A 24,475-nucleotide genomic window follows, 5' to 3' on the forward strand; every position below is an offset into this window, starting at 1 on the left:
CATGCAGTAACACATCATGTTTAACCACAAAAGGATTCCAACTGAAATAAGCAAAGTTTTTGTGTCAAACGAGAGGCTAATCTGATACTATGTAAAACATCAAAAATAAAATATAATAAAGATTAAAAAAAATAATAAAAGATTTACACAAATATCTTTAGTTTTATTGTATTGTAAAACCAGACATTAGAACAAGATGTAAATCTTGCAGTCTGGCTAAGATGTTAGTTAACTTACAATCTGTATAATGTAACCTGCAATTTTTGTGGAGTGTTTCAAACTACAGTGATGTGAAAAAGTATTTGCCCCCTACATGATATGTTTTTTTTTCTTGTATGTCCATTTTGTGTTTACTTGTATAATTTTTTTCTAATGTTTTAATTTGTTTGCTGATCTGAAACACTGAAGTGTGACAAACACAAAAATAGGAAATTAGGAAGAGAGCAAACACGTTGTAACACCACTGTATGTTGGTCCTGAAATGCAATTGTTTGGTGGTTTTAGGGCAAAAAGATCTAGGTTATAATAAATATGTTTCCATCTTATGACTAAAATAAATATTTGCTTTCACTCAAGATTTATTAAACAGTATACAATAGCAACTACATGCATTCTTTTAGAATCAGTACAGATTAGGAAGCAAGAAAACAAAATAATATAAAAACTACATCACATTGTGCTGGGAAATCCAGATGTGTGACTCCAACAGGAAGCAAAATAAACAATGAAACCACCAGTGAGCTTTAATAATTGCTAAATTGTCAAGACGGCTTATAAAAATTATTCCCAAGAAACAGATTTTATTACAGCAGTATAATCATCAAAAGTTATCTGTGGCTTTAACAGTTATTTAATTTAATATTTAGAGTTGGGGAATGGCTGCAATCACAGCATTGTAAGATGGCGGAAGAGGCCCCCTCCTCGATTCAGAGATGGTCTGAAAAAGCACTTTTGCAAATATATAATGTCTTGATAAATCGAGTAGATATTTGAAGTTTACACTGCAACATTCTTGCCTGAAAATATCTTAAAAGTTTATTTTGTGATCCAGAAAGAGTAATATTTCAAACTCCGCCACTATGCGTTCCTCTGCCACTGCCTCATTTGAGTTTTGGAGGAAATGCATTCTGGGATATTGCATCTCGTCATTTCGAGCTGATTGGAGACCAAAACAGCCAATCAGATTTTTTTGCATCCAAGTTTGAGATTGGCTGGTTTTCTGGCACAAATATAACGGTGTACAGAAAGAGTTGAATGCACACGGGCAGAAATGTTGAGAACACGAGCAACACATTGCGAGCAAGCGTAAATGCAAAAACTGAGCAGAAGGGGCTGCTATTGTGTGTGTGTGTGTGTGTGTGTGTGTGTGTGTGTGTGTGTGTGTGTGTGTGTGTGTGTGTGTGTGTGTGTGTGTGTGGATAATAGCAAACACCAAAATAATTTTTTTGCACGCAACAGTGAATTTTGTTCACTCAAAATTAGCTTTTCTTTGCTCAAAATAAATTTCTCCTCAAAATGCAACACTTGTGCCTGCAAATTTTTTTTACTACGCTCAGAACAGTGGCACAAAAATAACGCCATAGATAAGAAAATCTGCTGGGGGCAAAAAGGTGTCATGTTCTTAATGAAATGACAACAAGACTGAGTGACTTTCAGTTTCTGATTAAAAGAAAATGAAACTGAACTAAAGGTCAAATCCTGCCACTTTTCCATTTCCATTTTGTTATCATACACAAATCTACTTAATGCAAAACTTCCCAAAGGTACAGGAAAATTTGCATTAAGCAAATTGTTTCTCGTACACATGATTAACCTCTGCTTCTGTCTTCCTCCTCAGACATGAAAACAAGCACAAGAATCAAACGAAGCAGGGAAAACAGTCCACACCCAAAACTCTAAAAGGCCTGGATCAGTTCTGTTTTGAAATCTCTCGGCCCTTATTTCTGAAGTGAAGTTGTGGTATATTTTGATTTTAAAAAATTTCTTCATGTAAAAGTAACCTTTTCTGGAAGAATAACACAAAAAGAAGGTTGGCAACAAAAGTTACCCTCTCACAATTTGCACCTTTACTAATGTTTTATTGAACAGTATACAATATCAAATACATGCACACCTTTAGATTTAGAGCAGATTGAACTAAAAACAAATAAAAAAATGTTGCAAATAGCTGAATGATGTCATTTTCGTCATAGTTTAACAGTTTCTTCTATTTTGCAACATTTCTCATGTGGTCATTGATATGAACCATCATCGTACAATAAGTAAATCTTTGTCCTTAAAAACTTTTAATTCAAGACCATTATTGTGGAGTATGTTTCAACTCTGTGACCAATGAATAAAAAAATATTAAAAGAAACTTGCCAAAACTGTTATAACTGTTCTACTTGGACACTTACTCTAAAACCTTACTGACTTTTGGAAGAGAATTGAAACAACATAGATAAATAAAGAGCAATTGTTGAAAAGGAAGATACATGTGAAACTATCGTCTTCTTTCAGCTGCTTCTGTTTAGGGATCGCCACAGCAGATCTGCCTCATTTTACTCTATTCTTGGGATTCTCTTCAGTCACACCCTCTGCATGTCCTCCACCACATCACTGCATCTTCTCTGTGGTTACATGCTTTTATTTGTTTTAACTAAACTTCTTCTGAGAACATACATTTTTATTTGCTTTTAACTGAAGGACAATTTCACTGCTACCACTGACAGTAACCAACTTGCCTCACTCTTTCACACACTTTTGAAAACAGTCTCTACAAATCTCTGCTTATTACCGACAAAAGTAAAAAAAAATTGCAAAAAGCTGCAAGATTAAAAAGAAAATACATCAACACAACAATATAATGTCTTTGGTAATGATGTTACCAAAGACATGATTTCTGAACTGCATTAAGTGTGTTTAAGTAGAACGAATGTAGGACACATTTTGAAAAGAAACTGTTGTTGGTACAATAATAATAATAATAATAATAATAATAGTAAAAACAAACACTTAAATTTAAAATTGAAAACAAAACATACGCTTGAAAGAATCAAAAACTATGGAAAAGATACACTTAAAAATCATAACATAACATGGAACATGAATGGAAATCATATTTGCTTAAAATATGTATTGAAATTTGTATGTTTAAAAAACAAATACAATATTAAAAATTGAGAATCTCCTTAGTAAAATTGTGGAATCAGTTCCTAGTCAAAATATGGCCTTTTGATATTCCCTCAGTTAGTGACATTTCTTCATCTGACGACTGCGCTATTTTCAAGTTTGTCATAATTTTCCTTCACCAGTGAAAGCTCTGTTGAAAAATCTAAAACAAGCAAACAAAAAAAAGTCAAAAATATTAAAAATAAGATATTCAGGTTTTGGTGAAGTTGAAGTTGTATTTATTGTCTTTAGAAATGTTTACCTGGAAGTGAGCAGTTATCAGTCTTAAGTGAGAGTTCAATTGATTCCATCATCGTTTTCTGCAGCGTCTCTAGGATGTATTGCTAAGATAGTACCAAACTTTTAATCACTTATCAAAGAACCAGTGAGAAATACATTTTAAAAACATAACTTAAGATGCGTTAGAGGTTGCTAGGACTGAGGAAAGTACTCAAGGAAACACACATTTCTTATAATATCCACTCAAACAGAAAAAGGCAGGTGTGAATATTGGACAAAGGAAAATTGATGTGCAATAGTATGGTTTAAATTGTGTTCAAATATAAATATGTTTAAATATAAAATATAACAAACCATCAAGGCATTCAGCTTCTCCAACATGGTATTTTTCGCCTGCTCAAACATGCTCTTATTTGAGTGCACATGTCTCTCAATAGTCTCCCTCATGTTGTTCAGTGTGCCTGGTCCTCTGAATGCTGCGGCCTCTAGAGTAAGACATAAAACGTCTGTCAGACTTTTGATGCAGAATCATGATAAAAAGAAATGTATCTTAGTGGCAACTTATAAATCTCTTTATTACTGATGTAGCTTTCTTCCATAATTTCTTTAATTTTCTGTGTCACACTGTTGTAGACATCTTTCTTCTGCGTCCGGATGATTTTATTGAGTTTTGCCTTGATTTTTTCCTCCTTAGAAAAAAAACAAAAAACATTATATATATATATATATATATATATATATATATATATATATATATATATATATATATATATATATATATATATATATATATATATATATATATATATATATATATATATATATATATATATGAATCATTAGTTTTTCTGTTTTCACTAATATTGGGAAGTTTAATCTTTTACCTCTGTCTTGAGAAATCTCAGCTGCAGTTCAACATCTTTGTGGTATTTATTCAAAAAATCGGTGTTAAGTGAAAATGTTTCAATTACACCATTAAATGCGCCGCATTTAACTTCATTTCTGAAACATTTAAACAGGATGCTTTTAACAGACAGAAGTAGAATTTTTTATTTTAAAACTGACTTTTACATATCCATTTCATGTTTTTATTTGTTAAAAGGTGTGGTATATAATGTGTATCCTTACGGGAAGGTCTTTCTGAAATCTTCATCAATGCTGTCCATCAAGTATGAAGCTAACATCATGTTAATGTTTATTTGCTTCCCTTTTTTTTGTTTGTAGATGCCACCACTCTGAACAACACGCTTTAGTGTCCCGTGAAAAGCACTACCCTTCTTTCTCTGAAACAAAGTAGAGAACATTTTAACACATAATCATATAAAATGCAAAGTTCCTTGTGTTGATGGAGCTAGCTTATACATACATAATACAAGAAGGTCTTCAGTTTTTGTCCATATGAACAGATGGAGCTTTCAACTCCCTCGCTAAGGCATCTCTCAAAAGTCCTATAGGCCTCTGCCATTGCTTTTGCGACTTGCGTAAGTTGTTGGCTCATTGTTCTCTCAAGTTCTCCACACACATGTTTTTTGCTAGCCTAAAATAAATTAAAAAAAAAAAAAAGAACATGTTACAATTTTTATCAAACTATATCAATTTTAAAAAGAGCTTCACAAACGAGTCAAAAGTAAAAATACAAGCGAAAAAAAGAAAAAGAAAAAAAAAGCAGCATTTCAGATTAAGGAATAGGTATGGGCAATATTTTTTGGTTTGTTTGGACAGAACTTTGAGATTCAAAATTACTAATTCATCAACTACTCACTCAACGCAACATCCAATATTGGATTATTCACAACCTGCAACTTATCTTAGAGAAGTGCTATCCTGGCACTTTCTTATTCATGTCTAAGAATGTAAGAATATCTAACACAATAGCAAGAACTGTTCTACTGGCCCTCTCCTCACTTACAACATGCTTTCAGGACTTAATGAAACTGTTTAAAAACATACATCATACCAATATTCTTTGATTAAAAATTCCCTTCTGAGTAAATTTCTTTTATTTTCTCAAGCAGTTGAAAATTGTGTTTTATTCTGCTTTATAAAATGTTGTATTTTTACTTTGCTGTTGCGCTTTCCTAAAAATCTTTAAGATTCACATTTCATGTGCACCTTGTCATTTTCCAGTGAAACTGAACACACTTTACTAAACTTACTTTCAATAAACACAGCTTTAAAAACATATTAATCACAAATCTGAGTATTTATTACCACTTACCACTCCTCTGCAGTTGGCCCCTTGAATCAAAGACAGAATCCCATAAGCTCCAGACACAAAGTTGAATGTCTCTGAGTGACAGTCATTGAGATCTTGCAAAAATTGCTGAAGTTTGGGTATTTCTGTTAAAAGGAATTTGAATGCTGAAATTTTACATGACTGTGCATACTTTGATTTAAATCCAATCGTTCACTCTTGCTTCAGTTAAAAAATGCAAAAAAAAAAAAAATTCTTAGCTATAATATTGTCATTTAAGGAGACTTTACCTACCAGTTTCATCTGCATTTAAGCGTTTCTTTTTTAGAAACTCTCTGGAGCTCACTGTGAAGACCTTGAAATGGTCAACAGTGAAGTGTTTCTGGGGAAAATGGATTTCATTTGAACACAATCTTAACATTAAAAAGAGTTGTTGTGTTAGTTTTCTTCAGCTTGCTCACCTTAATTTTGTGTAGCCTGCTGAATTCTTTCCTCACTTCATCTTTGACTTGCATGTTTCTTTTAACTATGAGGTCCCGGCGTTGAGCTGCTGAACTAGAAGAAAAGATATTTGCACATATAGTTGGACAGTAAGGGGGAGTCTCTAACTAGACCCTTTTAAAGTAAGCAATAAGTGCACCCTCACTGGGTACGTAACAGCTAGGTACTGCTGATAAAATGCACTTGATCAATTAATTAACGAGTGAGCACCACTTTAAAAGCAGACGTTGTTGTTGAGACAATCCTATAAGTGGCCATCTAAGAAAATTCACCTGAAGGTCAGACTGAAATTCTCAGTGAAATTCGGGGAAATACAAAAAACAATCAAGAGCTACATGTCAAGCTCTACAGGCTTCAGTTAGCATTCTAAATGTCAAAGTTCACAATGATATGGTTAGAACAAAGACTAAACAAGTATGGCTTGTTTGAAGAGTTATAAGGGGAAAACCTCACTTCTCTGGAAAGAAGGTGGCACCATGAGGATTGCAAACTGGGGCTCATTTTACAGCCACTGGAACTGGTCACTGGTAGCTTGAAGTTATTAAGTTGACCTTGAACTTCTATGGTATACCGAAGTATTCTAGAGCCTGTTGTGACGCATCTGTCTGACACCTAAAGCTTTTCCAAAATTGGGTGTGCAGCTATACACATTTTGTGTCACAACGTACTTACTGATCATCTGAATCTTCAATGTGATCTGACTTAGTGCAGATAAATAGGATTTGTCGACACTCGCCACCATTTCCAATATAGCTGCTGGCACTTTCCAGGATCTCCCAGGCTTCTTTTTCTGCGATTACTCTATTAATCTCAGTTACAATCCACACAGTAGAACAATTTTCAACAATCTGAAAGAATATTATAATTCAACTGTAAGTAACTTATTATCAAAACTTCATATTTAAAAATAGACAGTAGTGAATATGTGAATAAATTACTTGTTTCCACATTTTATCTCGACTCTTGTTACGGTCACCATTTCCAGGAAGGTCCACAAGTGTGACATGCTGGAGAAAATCATTGTTTGGCACCCTGACAGTCACACATTTCACTAGAGGCCAGTACCACTTCTTTACATTTTTATCATTTCCCTGTTTAGAGTCACTTCTTGTGTATTTGACACATCTTGCAGAGAGTTCTTTAGCCTGCAATAATTTAAAAAAAGTAAGACATCATTACTCTAAGCACTACAGGTGTTTTACAAGTTAAACCATTAGAGCAGCAGAAAATATGACAGAAAAGCACATTTTTTAAAAAAAACAGTGCACACAGAAGAAAAATAAATATTTCATTTATTTTTAAGATATTTACTTACTTGCATGTTTTTCCTGTGTTTAAAGCAAATGTGAACTCCTTACGAACCCAACCAGCTTTGATGTTAGGAAGACCCCAAATAGGAGCCTTGTAAGAATCTCTGGTTTTAATACCAGATCAGTGCATCACATTGGGAGCACAAATGGGATTGTGGGCCTAATTTATTTCACACATTCACTGTGTTGCACATTTTAAAGTCATAACCCAGAATCAGACTATTAAAGTCTGGGTTCTTGCACCTTGTCCTCTTCTCTAAAGTTAAATTCAACTTAAACAATGCACATTGCAAGTACAGATTTGCATTTGTTCAGAGTAGGACTGTTTTGGTGTAATTTAACCCTTAGATACTGGTCAGATCAAATTTGACCTGTTGTGACATTTAACAGCAGTAAAATCCTGAAATGTGACAACTTTTATTAAAATGACTCAAAAAACACACATACTTCAGCTGTACTTGAATTTTGAACCAACTTTTCAAATAGAAAAAGTTGATAGATCCATCCATTCATTCTCTTCGACTTATTCAATCTAGGGTCACAAGGGGGCACAGACCTATTCCAGTTGCCATATGGCAAATTGGGTTACACCCTGGACAGGGTTGCCTGTCCATCACAGGGCTAAAAAGAAACTATGAACTAATGACAGATAATATAACAAAATAGAACAGATTTTTAGTTAGTGGACAATGGTCTCATACATGTGATGTATATTGGGCACACTAGTTAAGTTGCACAGTTGAGGATTACTGAAACCAAAGCTGTATGTAAATTATACCATCCTGAATACATCACCCTTGCAAGAATGCGTCAGTAAGTAATAGAGCGGTGATGTCTTACTGATTCACATGTCAAAATCTTCCTCCTGCCTTGGAGAAATTCTGGAATTTCTCTGAAATATTTTCCATCCATGAGATCTTCAGAGGACTTTCCTTTCCATTCTTCTCCATAGAGCGCTGAAAACTTTTCACTGATGTCATGATAGTCATTATCAACATCCATTTCACAGTCTTCATTATCCCCAAGAAATTGATGAGATGACCACAACTCATCTTTCCACTCCTTAAAAACAAAAATGCTTTTCAGTTTTATTAAAAGGGCCTAAACCCAGAATACTAAGAAATTATATTTCTGCAGCTAAAACTAATTTTACCTCTGGTGTGATGAACTCAATGTCTGCCTCATAGTTAGAGCCTTGCATGTTAGCCTCCACTTTGATCATGACTGAGGTGCATGCACTGACACTTCCAGAAGGCAAAAGGTTCTTCTCTTCAATGATGGCATTTATCAGAGAACTCTTTCCAGCCCCAGTTTTACCAAAGACACCAACCAGCTCCCTCTTGTCTGTCTCCAAATCACTAATTTTTTTCCTGTTAAATAAGATTGTAAATATGGGTTAACTGATCCAACTGACTACACAAATAATCATCACAATGCTTTTCACGTTTCTATAGCTTTTGTTTTTGCTAAGAACTCAATCTTTTAGATGCTATCTCAGAAAAAATTATAGAAATTTAGTAGCTGAAGAATTAAATTTTTACCTCAAATTTATGGATACCATAAACAGCAAATAAAAGTAGCTGTACTATACAGAATAAAAGTCTGGCAGACTTAAATCGAATCCAAGTGAGACTAATTGTGATCCACACTAAAAGCATTGGAAGAATTCATTTTCTGTTATAACCTGTCTGTCAGCAATACAACTTTAAACTAACTAATAAAGTAAGTAATAGTAAAAAGGTCTTGAGTCTTACAAATTAAATAAGGAATGAATGTCCATGTTACCATGATTATTTATGATTCTAGAATCACTTGCTGGCAAACAAACAAACATGGCTTTCTAACATGGCTATACAGACACAACAAAGGATATGGAAACGTAATACTCACTTCAGGAAAGCACTGAGCTTGTCTTTTTCGTGTAGTCTGGCATGGACGAATTTCATTATGTTTTTTACATCAGACAGCACGATTGCTTCTGTAAGCAAAGAAGTAAACAACTATTTAGCAAGAGCTATAAACCTATGGATCCATCCATCTTCTACTGTTAATCCGAGTCCGAATCTGAATTTGACGCAAAAGACTTTTCTCACAGGATCAAATACCCTGGTGAATCCCAAAAAACACATATAGATTGGTTTGGAAAACTCCCATGCAACCTAGAATATCTTTGGCGGCATACAGTGCTGGTACAGTGTTTTGTGATGATTACGATGGCTGTATTTTTATTCCTGAGTCAAAAGGTTTATTTCATAGCTGGACTGTGCCTAGCACCACACTGGCAAAAACCTTTCGGCGGTAGTCCACCACCTTGGTCTGTCAGTCTAACTGCACTGTCCCACCTCCATGTGACATTGTAGAAGCATATCAACCAAAACAGCCGCACCACATACAGATCCCTGAGAAAAATAAAGGAGAATATCATCCACCCCAGTTGTCTCAGTAACCTTACACAAAGTAATCTCTCTAATTCTCACATTCGATCAGTCTTGCTTCATGGACTCATTGAAAACCCCCCACTTTTTGGTTCAGCTACTGTCAGATCTGGAAGAAGTGGTGAAAAGATGAATCTGAAAAGCTAAGAGAGAAAGAGAAAAAAATCCACTTACAATAAATGCAACAAAATATGTCAAGGTAACTGACACCGACACCAACAAGTAACAGGCCCTCACACTCACAGGAGGCTGATGTTGCTAGCATCCACCATAGAGAAGTACAGGAGGAACAGCAGTTCCCAAAAGAGTGAAAAAGGAATGGAGAAAGGTGAAATTACCATGGTAAGAAAATAGATGAAAGGACATAATTTGGGAGAGATTCAAGGATTACGGTAAAATGAATGGCTACTTTGACGATATGCCACACCTAATCTTTAAAGTGTGGCTTTATGCTACATTGCAGTGCAACTAAGATATGCTGACCAAACAACAGCTTTACCAATCTGATTAAACCTGTTTAGACTAACATCTAGACTAATTGTAAAACAACAAGTATCTCATTGTTCCAGCATCCAAGAGAAGTAACTGCTAACACAACTCAGGACTGATGCTGTATAACGCAAATGCTATGGCAACGGTGGGACAGGTCACGTCAGGTCAGAGGGGGTTTTATGATCACCAGATCTCACAGAACTCCAAGAACAACTGGTGTATTGAAGGGATTGAGTACGAGAGCAGCTGAGCTTAAAGAAAATATTGTGGCTACGCTGGAAACCTGGATCCTCCATGGTTGATTACCAAGAGTATGAGATGTATCCTCTGACAGTCTATTAGAAGAACTGAATGCAGCATTATGGATAATCTTTACTATGACCATCACTGAAACCAACCAGTTGATCTACACCACAGAAGCAGTGATCTTTGGGATGCTTGGATACAAGATAAAAAAAAGGCCACAAGAAGCAGTATCCTCCATGAAAAAGGAGACTAGAGGCCAAGATCAAGGCAGCAAGGATGGAAGTTAGCCAATTATAAGAGCTCCAGAAAGGTGTGATGAAGAAAGGGATGCTTAAGTACAGCAAGCTACCCATGCCTGAAGCAAAGACTCATAGCCTTCACTAGCCACCTGAAGAGGTACACCAGAAAGATAGAGGCCAGGAGGACAAGCCAGATGTCCTTCTTCAGTAAACCATACAAGGTGTACGCTAAGTAGCACTGGAGGAATATAAGAACAGCAGCCCCACCAAGCCTGGAGATGGAGCAAAAAGACTGGCTGTAGTGATAGATGTAACTATATCAAGATATGATGTCATTAGGAAGAAGTAAAACGAGAAGCTTGAGAAATTCCAAGGGCTAAGAGAAGAACTTTAGAAGATGTGAAGGGTGAAAGCAGATGCTCTTCAGTAAACCTTCCAAGGTGTACGCTAAGTGGCACGGGAAGAATATGAGAACAGCAGCCCCACTAAGCCTGGAGATGGAGCAATGCTAGAAGAGCAAATGGAAGAAGGACAACATAACAATAATGCTCAGTGGCTAGTGGAGCTAAGAGCAGACCACAGCAATCTCCCTAAACTGGCCTCAATAAACATCACAGGGGCCTCAAGGACCAATAGAGGCAAAAGAAGACAAACAGAAATCTAGACAAGAATGCTTCTTACCATACATGGAGGGTATAATGACAAATCCAGCACCCTGGCATTGTACACTAAGCACAAAGAAGTTGTCAAAACCACTATCCAGGATGAACCAACAAAGATCCTTGGTCTTTGTTGTGAATCCTGGGAATAGCAAAGATACTGAAAGGATCCTTAAGCCTCGGCCCGGAGGTAAAAAAAAAAACCCAAAAAAACCCAAGCAGAACGAATGGGAAGATGCTCTCAATTGATCACGTACTTAGTGAATACCTAAGGGAGCAGATATCCAAGAAAGAAGATGGGCTGAAAAGATAGCACAGAGACACTAATGAGAGCAGCACAGGGACAAGTGCTAAGGATATGATCCGTAGAAACTGGACACAACCACACCAGGCAAGACTCCAGGTGCAGGCTGTGTTGAGACACCCTGAAACAATGCACCACATAACAGCAAATTGCAAGATGCTAGGAGGAACATGGAATGCCAGAACAAAATTGTTGGAAAAGTATACAGGAATATCTTTGCTGAGTATAACAAGGAAGTCCCAAGTTCAAATAGGATATTTCCACCAGGGTGGCTAAGAGTGACTGAGCAAAGATTCTTCCAGATACGCATTAACAAAGACCAACTGGACATAGTAGTGGTGGACAAGCACAAAAAGACTGGCTGTAGTGATAGATGTAACTATATCAAGATATGATGGAATTAGGAAGAAGTAAAACGAGAAGCTTGAGAAATTCCAAGGGCTGAGAGAAGAACTTTATAAGATGTGAAGGGTGAAAGCAGAGTGGTCCCCACCATGGTAATCAGAGCACTCAGGGCAGTAATGCCCAAACTGGGAGGGTGACTACAACAGATCCCAGAAACACCATGTGAGCTCTATGTGTTAGAGCGCAATCCTGAGAATAGCAAAGATACTGAAAGGATCCTCCGGCCTGAAGCTTTCAACTGTCATTAATCTACATTCATACAAATGACATTTAGGATCCATTAACCAGCCCATAGGCTGGAAGAGGAGAAATATGAGTAAACCCAGCCCTGCCAATCACAGCTCACTAAGCTACCACTTCAGGGAGTGGTTCAGCTCCTGCCAGTCTCAGCAAGAGTAACTCCAGTTCGGGGGCCAGGGTACCTGGACCTGGGATATAGAGTATGTTTGGGGAGTGTGGGTGTGTGTACAGTGTCCTTTTCTGTTTGTCTCCATATTGGGTGAGTGCAGAGTATGTGTATATGTGTGCATGAGAGTGGGAATGCATGTTTGTCCCGTCGGGTCTTCCCTCTCTGGGAGCATCTCAGGCCCTCCCAGGTATGGGGGCCTGGGAGGGCCTGTGTGAATGTAATGTATCAGGCACACAATATGGTAACTTTAATTATGGTATATGTAGCACTCATGTTGTTGCCTCTTCAAAATTAAATTTTAATAACATACTTTTACACCAATAAACCAATACATTAAAAAATGGCAGATTTGTTTAATGGCCAATGTTTAGAGAGAAATACCCAATGGTTGGGAGCTACGTTGTCGTTTAGCTGGTGGTTGCAATTTGCTGGACTCGTCCGGTAGGTCGAACTTTCTCTTTCCTAATTGGATAGAAAAATATTTAAAGAAAAGGATAAATATACAACTTTGTTATCTGGGATTTGCTCAGGAGTCAAATTTAATATTTAATTTCAATGATATTATTCTGTCCAAGTGACTGTTGTCTTGAAAATACTGCTTAATACTGCTTGTAATAAATAAGATGGCATATATCTTACCTTCACCACTTGTGGATGGCAAAACCTGGGGATCAATGTACATATTAATGCATGAGATTATATATATATGTGTGTGTGTATTAGGGATGCACCGATACCACTTTTTTGGAAAACGAGTACGAGTACGAGTACTTGCATTTCAGTACTCGCCGATACCGATACCGAGTACTTAATAAAAACATGATTTAAATTTACAGGTAACAGCTTTAGTCCTATAATTTAACAAAAAAACCAAAAAAAAAAAACAAGGGACTGGTTTGGAATTAAGAACATTTATTTAAAATGAAAAGCATGTTGTATGCAACATATTCATGTATTCGTGTATTTTAGTTACAAATATATATTTCAGATGTAAAATAATCTTACATTTAGTACTGTAGTTTATCATTGAATACCTATAGCACACAGACTTTACCTTGGGTCAAATATGGTGGAGATGAAGTACAGTGGGTTGTTCTCGACGTCACTGAAGCGCTTCTTGACAGCTGCCAGTAAGGTTACTTTCATTGTCTTGACGCCGTGGTCCTCGTCTGTTTCTCTGTTTAGAAGTCTCACTAGCACAGTCACAGCTGGCATGACATCAGAGGCTAGTGCGTCGTAGCTGCTCACTTTTTTAGTTAGTTCCTCAAAGGGGGTGAGGATGGCAACAGTCGTCTCCATAAGAGCCCATTGGTGAGCGGTGAGATAGTCAGGGAGTTCATGCTCGAACACATACACCCCAGCACTCGCTTTTGCTCAATGAGGGACTGGAGCATGTAATAAATGCTGTTCCAGCGCGTCTGTACGTCCTGCTGCAGTCTCTTTATTGGCTGGTTGAGCTGTCCCTGAATGTCCTCGAGGCGGGAGTAGGCTAAGGCGGAATGTTTCAAATGCCCAACTATTTTCGGTCCCACTGCTATAGCATCAGCTATGCTCCTCTGTGCTAATAAGCATGGGTAAATGAGCGTGGGTAAACTCTTTGTACTCGTTGTCGTGTTGGGATTTTAGGTGCTTGATTAAATTACTTGTGTTAAATGCGCTACCTTTTGAGCCTCCTCTGGACAATTTCGCTGAGCACAATTTGCAATCCGCCTTTGTTTTGTTGTCTTCATTCACTTTAAAATAGTTCCACACGGCTGATATGTCTCGCCTCGCCTTCTCCCCGCTCTGAACTGCAGCCGGGGCCTGGGGGCGGGCACTCGGCACCTATGATTAACCCCTTGCATGCCGCTCAACATAGATAGGTCTCAGACCATGGTATCGGTCCCTGGTATCGGGGGACTTTTAACGAGTACGAGTACTTTAGAAAATGTGGTATCGAGGCCGATACCAGATACCGGTATCGGTGCATCCCTAATGTGTGTGTACATATATAATTCTTACCCGATCTAATTCAGGTGCATCTTTTTGCTCCTGTTAATAGTGAATACAAAAAATGAGTGCAAAATAACTGAAATACATAATTGCTATCATTGATCTTAGCCAGTTATAGCAAAATTGTATCTAACTTACTTTAGCAGATAAATTGACTGTTTCCTCATTTGCACTTTGTTTTTCCTAGCAACAACAAAAGAGGCCCGGTAAATAGTTTTGTTTTAATCTGTAATTTGCAGATACCAATGTAATTCTAACACAGATTTGCATAAATTGAGATTTATCAGACCAAATCTTACAATGTACAAAATAATATAAGAAATATTAAATTGCATACAGTAAAATTACCTTTAACTGCTTGAATCTCTTCTTGAACTTTAATCCTGGTCCAACTTTTGGAATCAATTTATCAATGAGTTCATCATTAAGTTCATAAAAGCTTTCCTCTGTAATTTCTTCATCTGTAATTAAATAAATCTTAGTAATGCAGAAGTGCAAATCATTTTAAAATTACTACACATGTCTGTGAAGGTTCTCAGTCATCCAGGTCATGGTAGTCTAAAGAGCTTAGAAAGTAAAGTGTCTGGACTTCTTTAAGTTGCTTGAAGACGTTTCACCGCTCATCCGAGAAGCTTCTTCAGTTCTAGGGCCAAATAGTGGATAGTCCCAGATTTAAGTCCTAGGGGAGTGTCCCCCAAGGGGGTCAAGAGCCCCCTGTTGATCCTCTACTACTACTATTCACACGAGCCAACGTGTGAAAATGTGTTTAGGTAACAATCAGCCAAGGTTTCAGGTGAACTTATTGTGAAACCAAGCCCCACCCATGTGATTTCTTGAGGTCAACAGGCCCAGGATGTGAGTGGGCGTTAAGGCGTTTGGGAAAGGATCTCAAAACTGGATTATAGATTTCACACAGTGGGTGTTGTTTCTGGATTATTTGGTGTCTGACCCATTGTTTTGGGCCATTCGATCCTTAAACAACTGTTGCATGAGCTTGGTCCACATAGCATTAAGTACATTACATATCTCGGGTCTTGTTTATGAGTTATGGGAGAAGGGAGCAGGAGATCAAAAGACAGATTGGTGCTGCGGCTGCATTGATGTGGACGTTGTTCTGTTCCATCGTGGTGAAGAGAGAGCTGAGTGTAAAAGCAAAGCTCTCAATTAACCAGTCGATCTACATCCCTACCATCACGTATGGTCATGAGCTGTGAGTGACTGAAAGATTGCAGATACAAGTGGCGGAAATGGGCTTCCTCCAAAGGGTAGAAGTCACCCAGGAGCCACTGCTCTGTGGTTCGGGCATCTGACAAGGATGCCTCCTGGGCATGTACAACCAGGACACTATTCACTCACTCTCATATTCACACACTGGTGGAGGAAAGCTACAGTTGTAGCCACAGCTGCCCTGGGACAGACTGACAGTAGGGTAAAGTGCCCAAGGACACAACGACCAGGACAGAGAGCCCGGGGATCAAACTGGCGACCTTCCGGTTACAGATGCACTTCCCAACCCCCTGAGCCACGGTCGCCCCAGTAGAAGAAAGACGATATGCTCTTCCTGATACAGACCCAAATCTCCAGCTGGAAATAATCCAGTGACCTTTCGCTTGCCAAACTGACGTGTTAAACACTGCATCACATCAATATTGTTTAAAATCTGTGCTCATCAGTGATGCATAGTAATACCTTACCTTCAAATTTATCCATCCACTTTTGTAGATCCCATTCAGTCAGTTTGTTTCGCACAAAATCATCCATGACCACAAAGAAAAACTGAAAGATAAATTGTAATTTCTAATCAAACAACAAAATGGCTAGGAATAGGCAGATATATAAACAATACATTTAGAGCAAAAGTTCAAATAGTTTACCTGCTATTGAAGATGCGGTAGAAAAGGTTCTTTCAGAGAGGGTGAAGTCAGCCAGAAGGCATAGACTGGGAACAGTCAGGAACAAAAACAAAAAAGGAGAAGTCGAACAATAAGTAGAAGTTTTAAAAACAAAAGTTGATTAAGGTTAAAAAGAAAAAGAAAAAAAAAGAAAAAAAGCAAGAGAAGGTAAGTAGAACAAAAGGAGGTGAGTGGAACCAGATCTGATCATAAACAGATGCTAGTCAGGGGATGAGTAAGGGTAAGTGCGAAAAGGTGGAAGAGGTAGTATTATTGCTGAGGTGATGGAAATGGCTGGATGTTTGGCTCAAGGATTTTAGTGGACATGTAAAAATAAGGAGCTGAATATAGGAACACTGACATTTAGTTTTGTTTAAATGTGACAATATATATTTTTTAAAACCCACTAGGAAAAATGTAAAAAGAAATAACTTTGGAAAACAAATACATTAAGAAAAAACAAACAAACAAACAGTAACTGTTAGGTATGACAAGCAAATGTGCTCTTTGGACACTCATTCTTTACTATTCTGTCAAAATGTCAACACAGTTTTGATGAAACAGGAAAAAAAAAAGAGTTTCCAAAAGGAGGTTTTAAAAAGTTCTGTAAAGCCATTGCTTTACAAATGACATTTGTTCCATGTCTTCAGTATTTATGTATTTATGTTATTCATCTATGTTTATGTTATTTACAAGGTCAGAAAGGCTGCAGGAAGCAAGATTGATTGAATAAGTGATGCAACTGCATGGCAAGATTGTTTTCATAATATACACAAACTGAAACTAAAGAACAATGCATTTACAAATTTGCCTAATACAAAACTTTCCAAAAGATACAAGAATATATGCATTTACCAAATATAAAATCAGTTTTGCTGTTTCATAACTGGGTAAAACTTTAACCTTATTAAAAAGGCCTTGATTAACTATGATGTGTTTTTTTCCTAAGTAACATTATCAGTGTTTTTAATGACACTGAAGGTAATCTATTCAGCAGCTGCACTGAATCCATGAAATAGTCACAGGTCAATATTAGTAAAGCTGCTACTTCAACCTGAGACTCAAAACCTGAGAACTTTGAGTTCCCCATCCCTGTCTTCACTGCCTTGCAGGCAAAAACAGCATAATTCATGCATGTTTTTTGTCCCGTTTTGCAGATTTTGCAGTCATAATCTGAATTAGGGCTGAACGATATATCGCATTTGCGATAATATCGCGACATGATCAAGTGCAATTTTCTAACCGCAAAGGCTGCGATTATACTCTGGACATGTCCAAATTCATAGGCTGCATCCTCCTGAGGCCGCATTTGTAGACCGATTACGTCACAGCGACGCGCCGAAGGCTGTCCAAATTACTACCATATCCCAGAATTCATAGCGCGGCCCAGCCAAACTCCAGTTTCCAGCAATGGCGGCCGCTACTAAGTTTTAAAATTACTCATACTAATCTTTCAGGGTCACAAAATAAACTTTTAACATATTTTCAGGCGAGAAAGTAGTTGTGTAAACATCAAATATCTGCTCGGTTTATCAAGATATCCCATATTTGCAAAAGTGCTTCGACGTTTTCAGAGGCGTCTGCTACCCACCAGCTCGACAGCTAGCCGGGAGCTCGAGGGTTACTGATGCGGCCGAGAACGGCACAACTCCCGGCACATCATTTTCAGATCACCGCGGAGTTTCGCTGCTCGGGTTAAACGTAATATATAAGTCACTTAGACAACCTAAAAATGTTATTGTTGGGCTTTTTTCAGTGTTTTGTTTGTTCGTGAGTAAATCGGTTTGGCTGAGATTAAAGTTATTAGATTAGATAAAATAAAACTTTATTAATCCCCCGGGTGGGTTCCTCCTTGGTTTTCACACAGCTGACTAAACGTCAAACAGAAAACTTATTAAACAGAAGTATGAGACAGTCGAGAATTTACACCAGTGTCTGGTTATATTTTAGATAGCAAGAAGCAGACGGCCGAGTTTATTAAACTCCACCGAGACAGCGGTGACGCTAATCAGAACTAGACCGTCCAATTTCACGCCTTTAAATTTTAAAGGCGTGTTTGTGTGTGTGTTTATACAATTGCTATTATGTTTGCACTTTATGTGTAATGTTACTGACTGCAGAGATCAGTAAGATGTGTGTATTTTTTATTTATTAGTTTTATTTATTTAATATTATTTTTTAATTGAATGACTGTCTAGTAGTTTGTCGAAAAACTGAGTGTGGTAAAGCCACTGATTTTTTTTATGTATATTTCTGCAATCTGCACATTGTACTGACTTTCATTTTAATGTTTACACCAGGGTTCCTTGTCAGCACTTTATGCTCAGATGTTTGTAAGCTAAAAATAAACTATTGTGTATGTTCAAATATACTGTTGTGATTGAAGAAGTTAAATAAAAATGTCAGTCATCAATTCATGCATCACCTCATGTCATCATAACAGAGGTCTGTCTTCCAGGAAAGAACAGTTTAAAATTAATGTAATATAGTATTGGCCATACTATATGATGTATTGCTTGTCTTTGTTTAATAATACAGAAGACAAAGACCTTAAAAAATAATCGCATATCGCATCGCAATCGCAATATTGGGGCAAAAAATCGCAATTAGATTATTTTCCATAATCGTTCAGCCCTAATCTGAATGCGATACTGCACCAAACAGACTTGCTATTTCCAAGATAACACCAACCTATAAATTCTCTATTTATCTGTTTATTTATTCATGTCTATAACAGACCTGAGTGTAAAATAAACAATTTATTGACATCCACTTAAAACTTATCAAATTAAAAGAGCAATTGCAATTGCACATGTACTGTCAATTCAAAGCTGTGGCTTATAGGTGAATGGGATGCCAGACAAGGACAAGTCCAGAAAAGCCACCAACTCACACATATGGCTCACTTGCACATACAGGTGCAGACACACTATGGTGCAGCTCAAACAACGGGTGCATAAACCACCACTAAGGCACCCACTCACTTCCACTTAATTCCTTCAGCCCCTGGTTAAAGGAAACAAATTATTAATTTATCTATAAAAATAATAATGTTTATATAATGCAGATTTTGCAGTCATAATCGGAGATTATAATGAAAGGATAGAGCACAAACGGAAAAGCAAAAAGGAATCACCAATTACTGCACCTGTTGAACAGCAAGGCACACATACAATGTTCTTGTGTGTGGGTTTTTTTTTTGTTTGTTTGTTTTTTTTTTTGCGTGTGTGGCAGTGCGAGTAAAAGGGAATGATGTAACATGAACACACCAAAATGACGGCGGACCTCAAAAGTTACTTATCAAAAAATGACAATGAATCCACATTTTTGCACAGATTTGGCCTTATAAAGGCATGTGGTCGGAAACTTTTTATCAGCCTGTTGTTTTCAATACATCGCATGCTCAAAAACTGTTTTGTCTCATTCCCATTTCTTTTTGTTGCATGTTGAAGCTCCACTTTAACCTTGTTAAGATCCAACCATGCAAATAATTTTTCTTTTCTTTTTTTTATAACCATTTTTCTAGTGGTCATAAACTTTTGATCAGGACTGTATATTATCAATTTACAAATGAAACGTTCGTTCAAAAACCAAATGTACATACACAACAAGTACAAACAACAGTACTGGGAAGTTGTTATAAACACAAACTGCTCGAATTGAATAATTCCCGAACGAAAGAAGGGAGAATACAAAGCATAAAGGCAAAGCACCTGCACTTCTCTTAGTGTATGCCAGAGAAACAGTAGCGGCTCCACTGTAATGCTGTCAGCCGCCCACCCAGGGCCAGACATGTGAATGCACGGTAAATTTAGCATTTACAGTAAAAGACAGAAATAATGCTAAGACCGTGAAAAATCAAAGTTACATACCGATCAAACGGCGTCTCCCGATTCTCTGCAACTACGACCTATAAATACACCTGTTTACTGCGATGTAAAATAAACGTAAAATACGGCACAATATTAAAACATACCAGCAATCGATGGAAGGAAAACTTCAGAGGAAACAATCCGCAGGTGTTCTCTACAAAAACACGAGTATCACCAAATCAACCAAAATGTAACCAATTCAATCGGAGGGAGCAGCAACATTTTTAAGACTCCGGCTGTGTCCCAATTCAGGGTCTGCACGCTTGAAGTACGTGCACTACGCGTACTACGTACGGTGCGTACTATAAGTACGAGAAGTGCGGAAGTGAGAGGCTTGTGAAATGGGACGGTCTAGCCTTCGTCGTGCTGCTCAGGTTGCCTAGTACGGTGGCCCCTAGAGACAAAACACGTACAAACTCCAAAACACTTGCAAAATCCAAAACACTTGCAAATTCCAAAACACTTGCAAAATCCAAAACACTTGCAAAATCCAAAACACTTGCAAAATCCAAAACACTTGCAAACTCCAAAACACTTGCAAAATCCAAAACACTTGCAAACTCCAAAACAGAGAATGTGATGATTCTCTGTTTTGATTAAAACACTTTAGTCTCACTTGCAAACAGTGAGACTAAAGTCATCTCACTGTGGTAATGTAAATATAATATGGCCAATATTATAGTATTGTCAGATTATTATGATATATATATATATCACAGTGAGATGACTTTAGTCTCATGAACAACAAGAGCTAACTGTTATTTACTAACTACTCTTGAAATGACTGTTCAGTACAGAAATGAAGCCCAACTATCATGTTTTACAGTCCTGTGGTCTCAGCCTCAGCCTCAGATACTCAACTAATCAAAGTGATGTCATGACAACAATGAATGACCAACAAAACATTTTTTTCACCTTCATTTATGTCACACAATCTCGCGTTTCTCGCGGTTAGTATAATGGTTGCTAAGATAAGACTTTATTGATCTCACAACGGGGAAATTTTTGCGTCACCTCAGCTCAGGTACAGATATCAGAAGGAAATACAAAAATACAAATAAGTACAATCAATGAAAAAAAGTAAGATAATACACTATATACAATGGTAGCATACACAGTATATGATTATGGATATAGTTGGAAATATGGAAGACATAAACTATATAGCTTGATATAGCTATTATCAGGTTGCTAGGCAACCTGAACAGCGTGACGAAGGCTAGACCGTCCCATTTCACAAGCCTCTCACTTCCGCACTTCTCCTACTTATAGTACGCACCGTACGTAGTACGCGGAGTGTGCGTAGTGCGCGTACTTCAAGCGTGCAGACCCTGAATTGGGACACAGCCTCCTATACCTGTAACAGCTCGAGAAGGCAGGTAACGAAGACCCGGAAGCGAGTAAGGGATGCTTAGATGGAAGCTACGATTGAACACAGGACATCTATTTGCCTGATTTCAGTGACATCGTACCAGTATTTTTATTCTCACATAATCCCGCTTTCTTTATTTTTTTTGCTCCATGTTGAACATTAGATAGATAGATAGATAGATAGATAGATAGATAGATAGATAGATAGATAGAATATCCTCTACAGTATCCAATCCAATTATACAGTTATTGCTATTATTGTTACTACAAATAAGAAGATTCAAAATAATTTTAAAATATCAGTTGTCATGTCACAAGTGGCACTTTTCTGTGAAATTCTATATGAAACATTTGCACTGAATCTTCTCTTACAGTGACACCTGTTAGCTGTTAATGAGTAGTTAAAGCAACATTAATGCTAATCTGGTGAAAGGGGTAATCTTTGGAGATGTTTTACACAAGTAAGTTATAAATGCATCAGAATACTTGAGTTTATTTTTGTTCATGATTCACTTCAATTAAATTCCAATTTAATTGAATTTATTTAGCGCTAAATCATGACGATAATTGCCTTATGCGCTTTATATTGTAAGGTAAAGAAACTACAACAATGCAACAATGCAAACAGAGAAAAACCCCAAAACCATGTGACACATATGAGCTCCAGCAGAACCAGACTCAGGGAGAGATGGCCATCTTCCACAACTGGTTGTGGTAAGAGGATGAAGATAACACAAAGACATGCTGTGGAAGAAAACCATAGATTGATAGATGTTGAAAGAGTAATGTATAAACAGATTATAGGTTTTAAAGCTAATCTTGATAGAGATATTGTCTGTCTGAATCCAAATTGGGAGCAGTGTTACACCCCGGCCTAGGCAACCGGCGTGCAACGCAGGAAAATAAAAATAAGGAGAAAACACACGAAAAAACCCCCCACTAAGGCTCTCCACCAAAATCCCAAAACGAAAGTGTCTCAAAACGAAAGTATTGACAAAACCCATTTACAGCTATTTACAACAAACTTTTTATTTACAACACGGGGGAGATCGCGACCATGACATACTGAAACACAAGGCTTAAATACATAGGAGCAATCAGGGAATGGACTACAGGAGGGAAACACAGCTGGGGCAAATTAGACCTGACGAGACAAGGAAACATAAACTGAACACATTAAGATAACACAGACTTTCAACGTAAAGCAGGAAATACATGACAGTCACGCAAAAAACAAAACACTGACAACACCGAAACGTAACATTTCCCCCCACCCATAAATCAAACATGTAACCCCAAGTGAAAAGTTTGATCTAGACAGACGAAGCCGATGAAGGCTGGAGCGGTCCCTCGGACCCTCCAGCGAAGGCGGATGAAGGCTGGAGCGGTCCCACGGACCCTCCAGCGACGACAAAGGCTGGGGCGGTAGATACCATATTTCTAAGATTTTTAGGGCCGGGTACAATAATCTCAAGCACGGCGTAAAGTGTAAAGATAAATGTCGTCATGATAAATAGAAACTAAAACTATGGCAAATAAAAACTATGATCAAGCCATTTGCATCATATTCATTTGCAGATCATTTAAGGCTAATTGAAATATTGTATTCAGGAGGAACACCTTCCTCCCTTCTGCTATTACTTTACTATATACACAGTCCCAACAAAAACAAACATTACATCATGTGACAACACGGGACAGACGTGGGAGGCATAAGATAAGATAAGATAAGATAAGATAAGATAGAACTTTATTAATCCCTTGGGTGGGTTCCTCTGGGAAATTCGATTTCCAAAAAGCACAGCACCGACAGAAGTTACAGTTACAGAATATTTTATATATATATATATATATATATATACACACACACACACACATATATAAATACAGAGACAAATATAAATAAAATATACGAAGGGGATAAATAGAATAAATAGGAATAAAAATAAAAATACAAGTGAATTGCACATTTCAAGTATTGAGGTCTATTGCACCATTGACTATTTACAAAAAGTATTGCACAAGGTATTGTACAGTGAGGTGAAGAGGCACTACAGCTTAGTTGTTCCCCCCTCCTTTGTCCTCCTGTTTCCCCTCCCTCTCCCCTCCAGAGAGGAGTTAAACAGTTTGATGGCGTGTGGGACAAAGGAGTTTTTAAGTCTGTTAGTTCTTGTCTTGGGGAGAAGCAACCTGTCACTGAACAGACTCTTCTGATTGTTTATGGCCGTGTGCAGAGGATGCCCAGCATTGTTCATAATGTCCAGCAGCTTTTTTAGTGTCCTTTTCTCTGCCACTGTCACCAGAGTGTCCAGCTTCATGCCGACCACAGAGCTAGCCTTCCTGATCAGCATGGCAGGATAATAAGGACAAGAGCAAGTAACCAATAATGATGACATATATGGAAGACCAGAACAGTCACATGCATCGAAATAGACAATGCTGTGTTGAAATAATTAATTGTATAATGAAATGTGCATTTGTAAATTCATTTTTAAAAACAAAATTGTAATTATTTTATTTATTTAAAAATTAAATAGGTAATTTCTTATTTAATAATTTAATTTAAAACAAAAACACTATTTAGAAATCAATCTTTCAAAATGAATTGTTAAACCATTAATAAAGACATCAATTTTTTTTTAACTCTCAATAAAAACCTCATTTCAAAAACTATTTTTGAAATCCAGATGACAAAACATCTTTCAAAATCTTTAAGTAACAATTTAAAAAAGAGAAATAAGTAAATGATGAATTCAAATTTTAA

At 37.2% G+C, this 24,475-nt stretch overlaps 1 protein-coding gene across 7 annotated transcripts in view; it reads right to left on the minus strand.

Annotated features, from left to right (window-relative positions):
• Window positions 1-2,044: 2,044 nt before the first annotated feature.
• LOC146671607 (nuclear GTPase SLIP-GC-like) overlaps window positions 2,045-24,475 on the minus strand; it is a 37,955-nt gene continuing 15,524 nt past the window's right edge. Inside the window, exons 1-24 of one of the 7 annotated variants that reach the window (XM_085403876.1) lie at window positions 20,445-20,664; window positions 20,341-20,378; window positions 16,451-16,515; window positions 16,271-16,352; window positions 14,925-15,037; window positions 14,715-14,759; window positions 14,586-14,615; window positions 13,224-13,248; window positions 12,966-13,046; window positions 9,286-9,373; window positions 8,549-8,765; window positions 8,236-8,457; window positions 7,024-7,230; window positions 6,758-6,933; window positions 6,046-6,139; window positions 5,879-5,966; window positions 5,609-5,730; window positions 4,757-4,927; window positions 4,519-4,673; window positions 4,275-4,392; window positions 3,971-4,079; window positions 3,745-3,875; window positions 3,413-3,494; window positions 2,045-3,313 (exon numbers count right to left, since the gene is read on the minus strand). In XM_085403876.1, coding sequence (XP_085260002.1) covers window positions 3,243-3,313; window positions 3,413-3,494; window positions 3,745-3,875; window positions 3,971-4,079; window positions 4,275-4,392; window positions 4,519-4,673; window positions 4,757-4,927; window positions 5,609-5,730; window positions 5,879-5,966; window positions 6,046-6,139; window positions 6,758-6,933; window positions 7,024-7,230; window positions 8,236-8,457; window positions 8,549-8,765; window positions 9,286-9,373; window positions 12,966-13,046; window positions 13,224-13,248; window positions 14,586-14,615; window positions 14,715-14,759; window positions 14,925-15,037; window positions 16,271-16,337 — 2,412 coding nt within the window. In that variant the 5' untranslated portion in view covers window positions 16,338-16,352; window positions 16,451-16,515; window positions 20,341-20,378; window positions 20,445-20,664 and the 3' untranslated portion in view covers window positions 2,045-3,242. Of the gene's footprint in view, window positions 3,314-3,412; window positions 3,495-3,744; window positions 3,876-3,970; window positions 4,080-4,274; window positions 4,393-4,518; window positions 4,674-4,756; window positions 4,928-5,608; window positions 5,731-5,878; window positions 5,967-6,045; window positions 6,140-6,757; window positions 6,934-7,023; window positions 7,231-8,235; window positions 8,458-8,548; window positions 8,766-9,285; window positions 9,374-9,872; window positions 9,978-12,965; window positions 13,047-13,223; window positions 13,249-14,585; window positions 14,616-14,714; window positions 14,760-14,924; window positions 15,038-16,270; window positions 16,374-16,450; window positions 16,516-20,340; window positions 20,379-20,444; window positions 20,665-24,475 lie in introns of those variants that run through there. The other 6 variants (XM_085403875.1, XM_085403878.1, XM_085403877.1 and 3 more) reach the window with 6 other exon arrangements.

Source organism: Rhamphochromis longiceps, linkage group LG4 (assembly GCF_057381845.1).
Source record: "Rhamphochromis longiceps isolate RC_006_pf linkage group LG4, R_longiceps_female_GT1.1, whole genome shotgun sequence".
NCBI lineage: Eukaryota > Metazoa > Chordata > Actinopteri > Cichliformes > Cichlidae > Rhamphochromis > Rhamphochromis longiceps.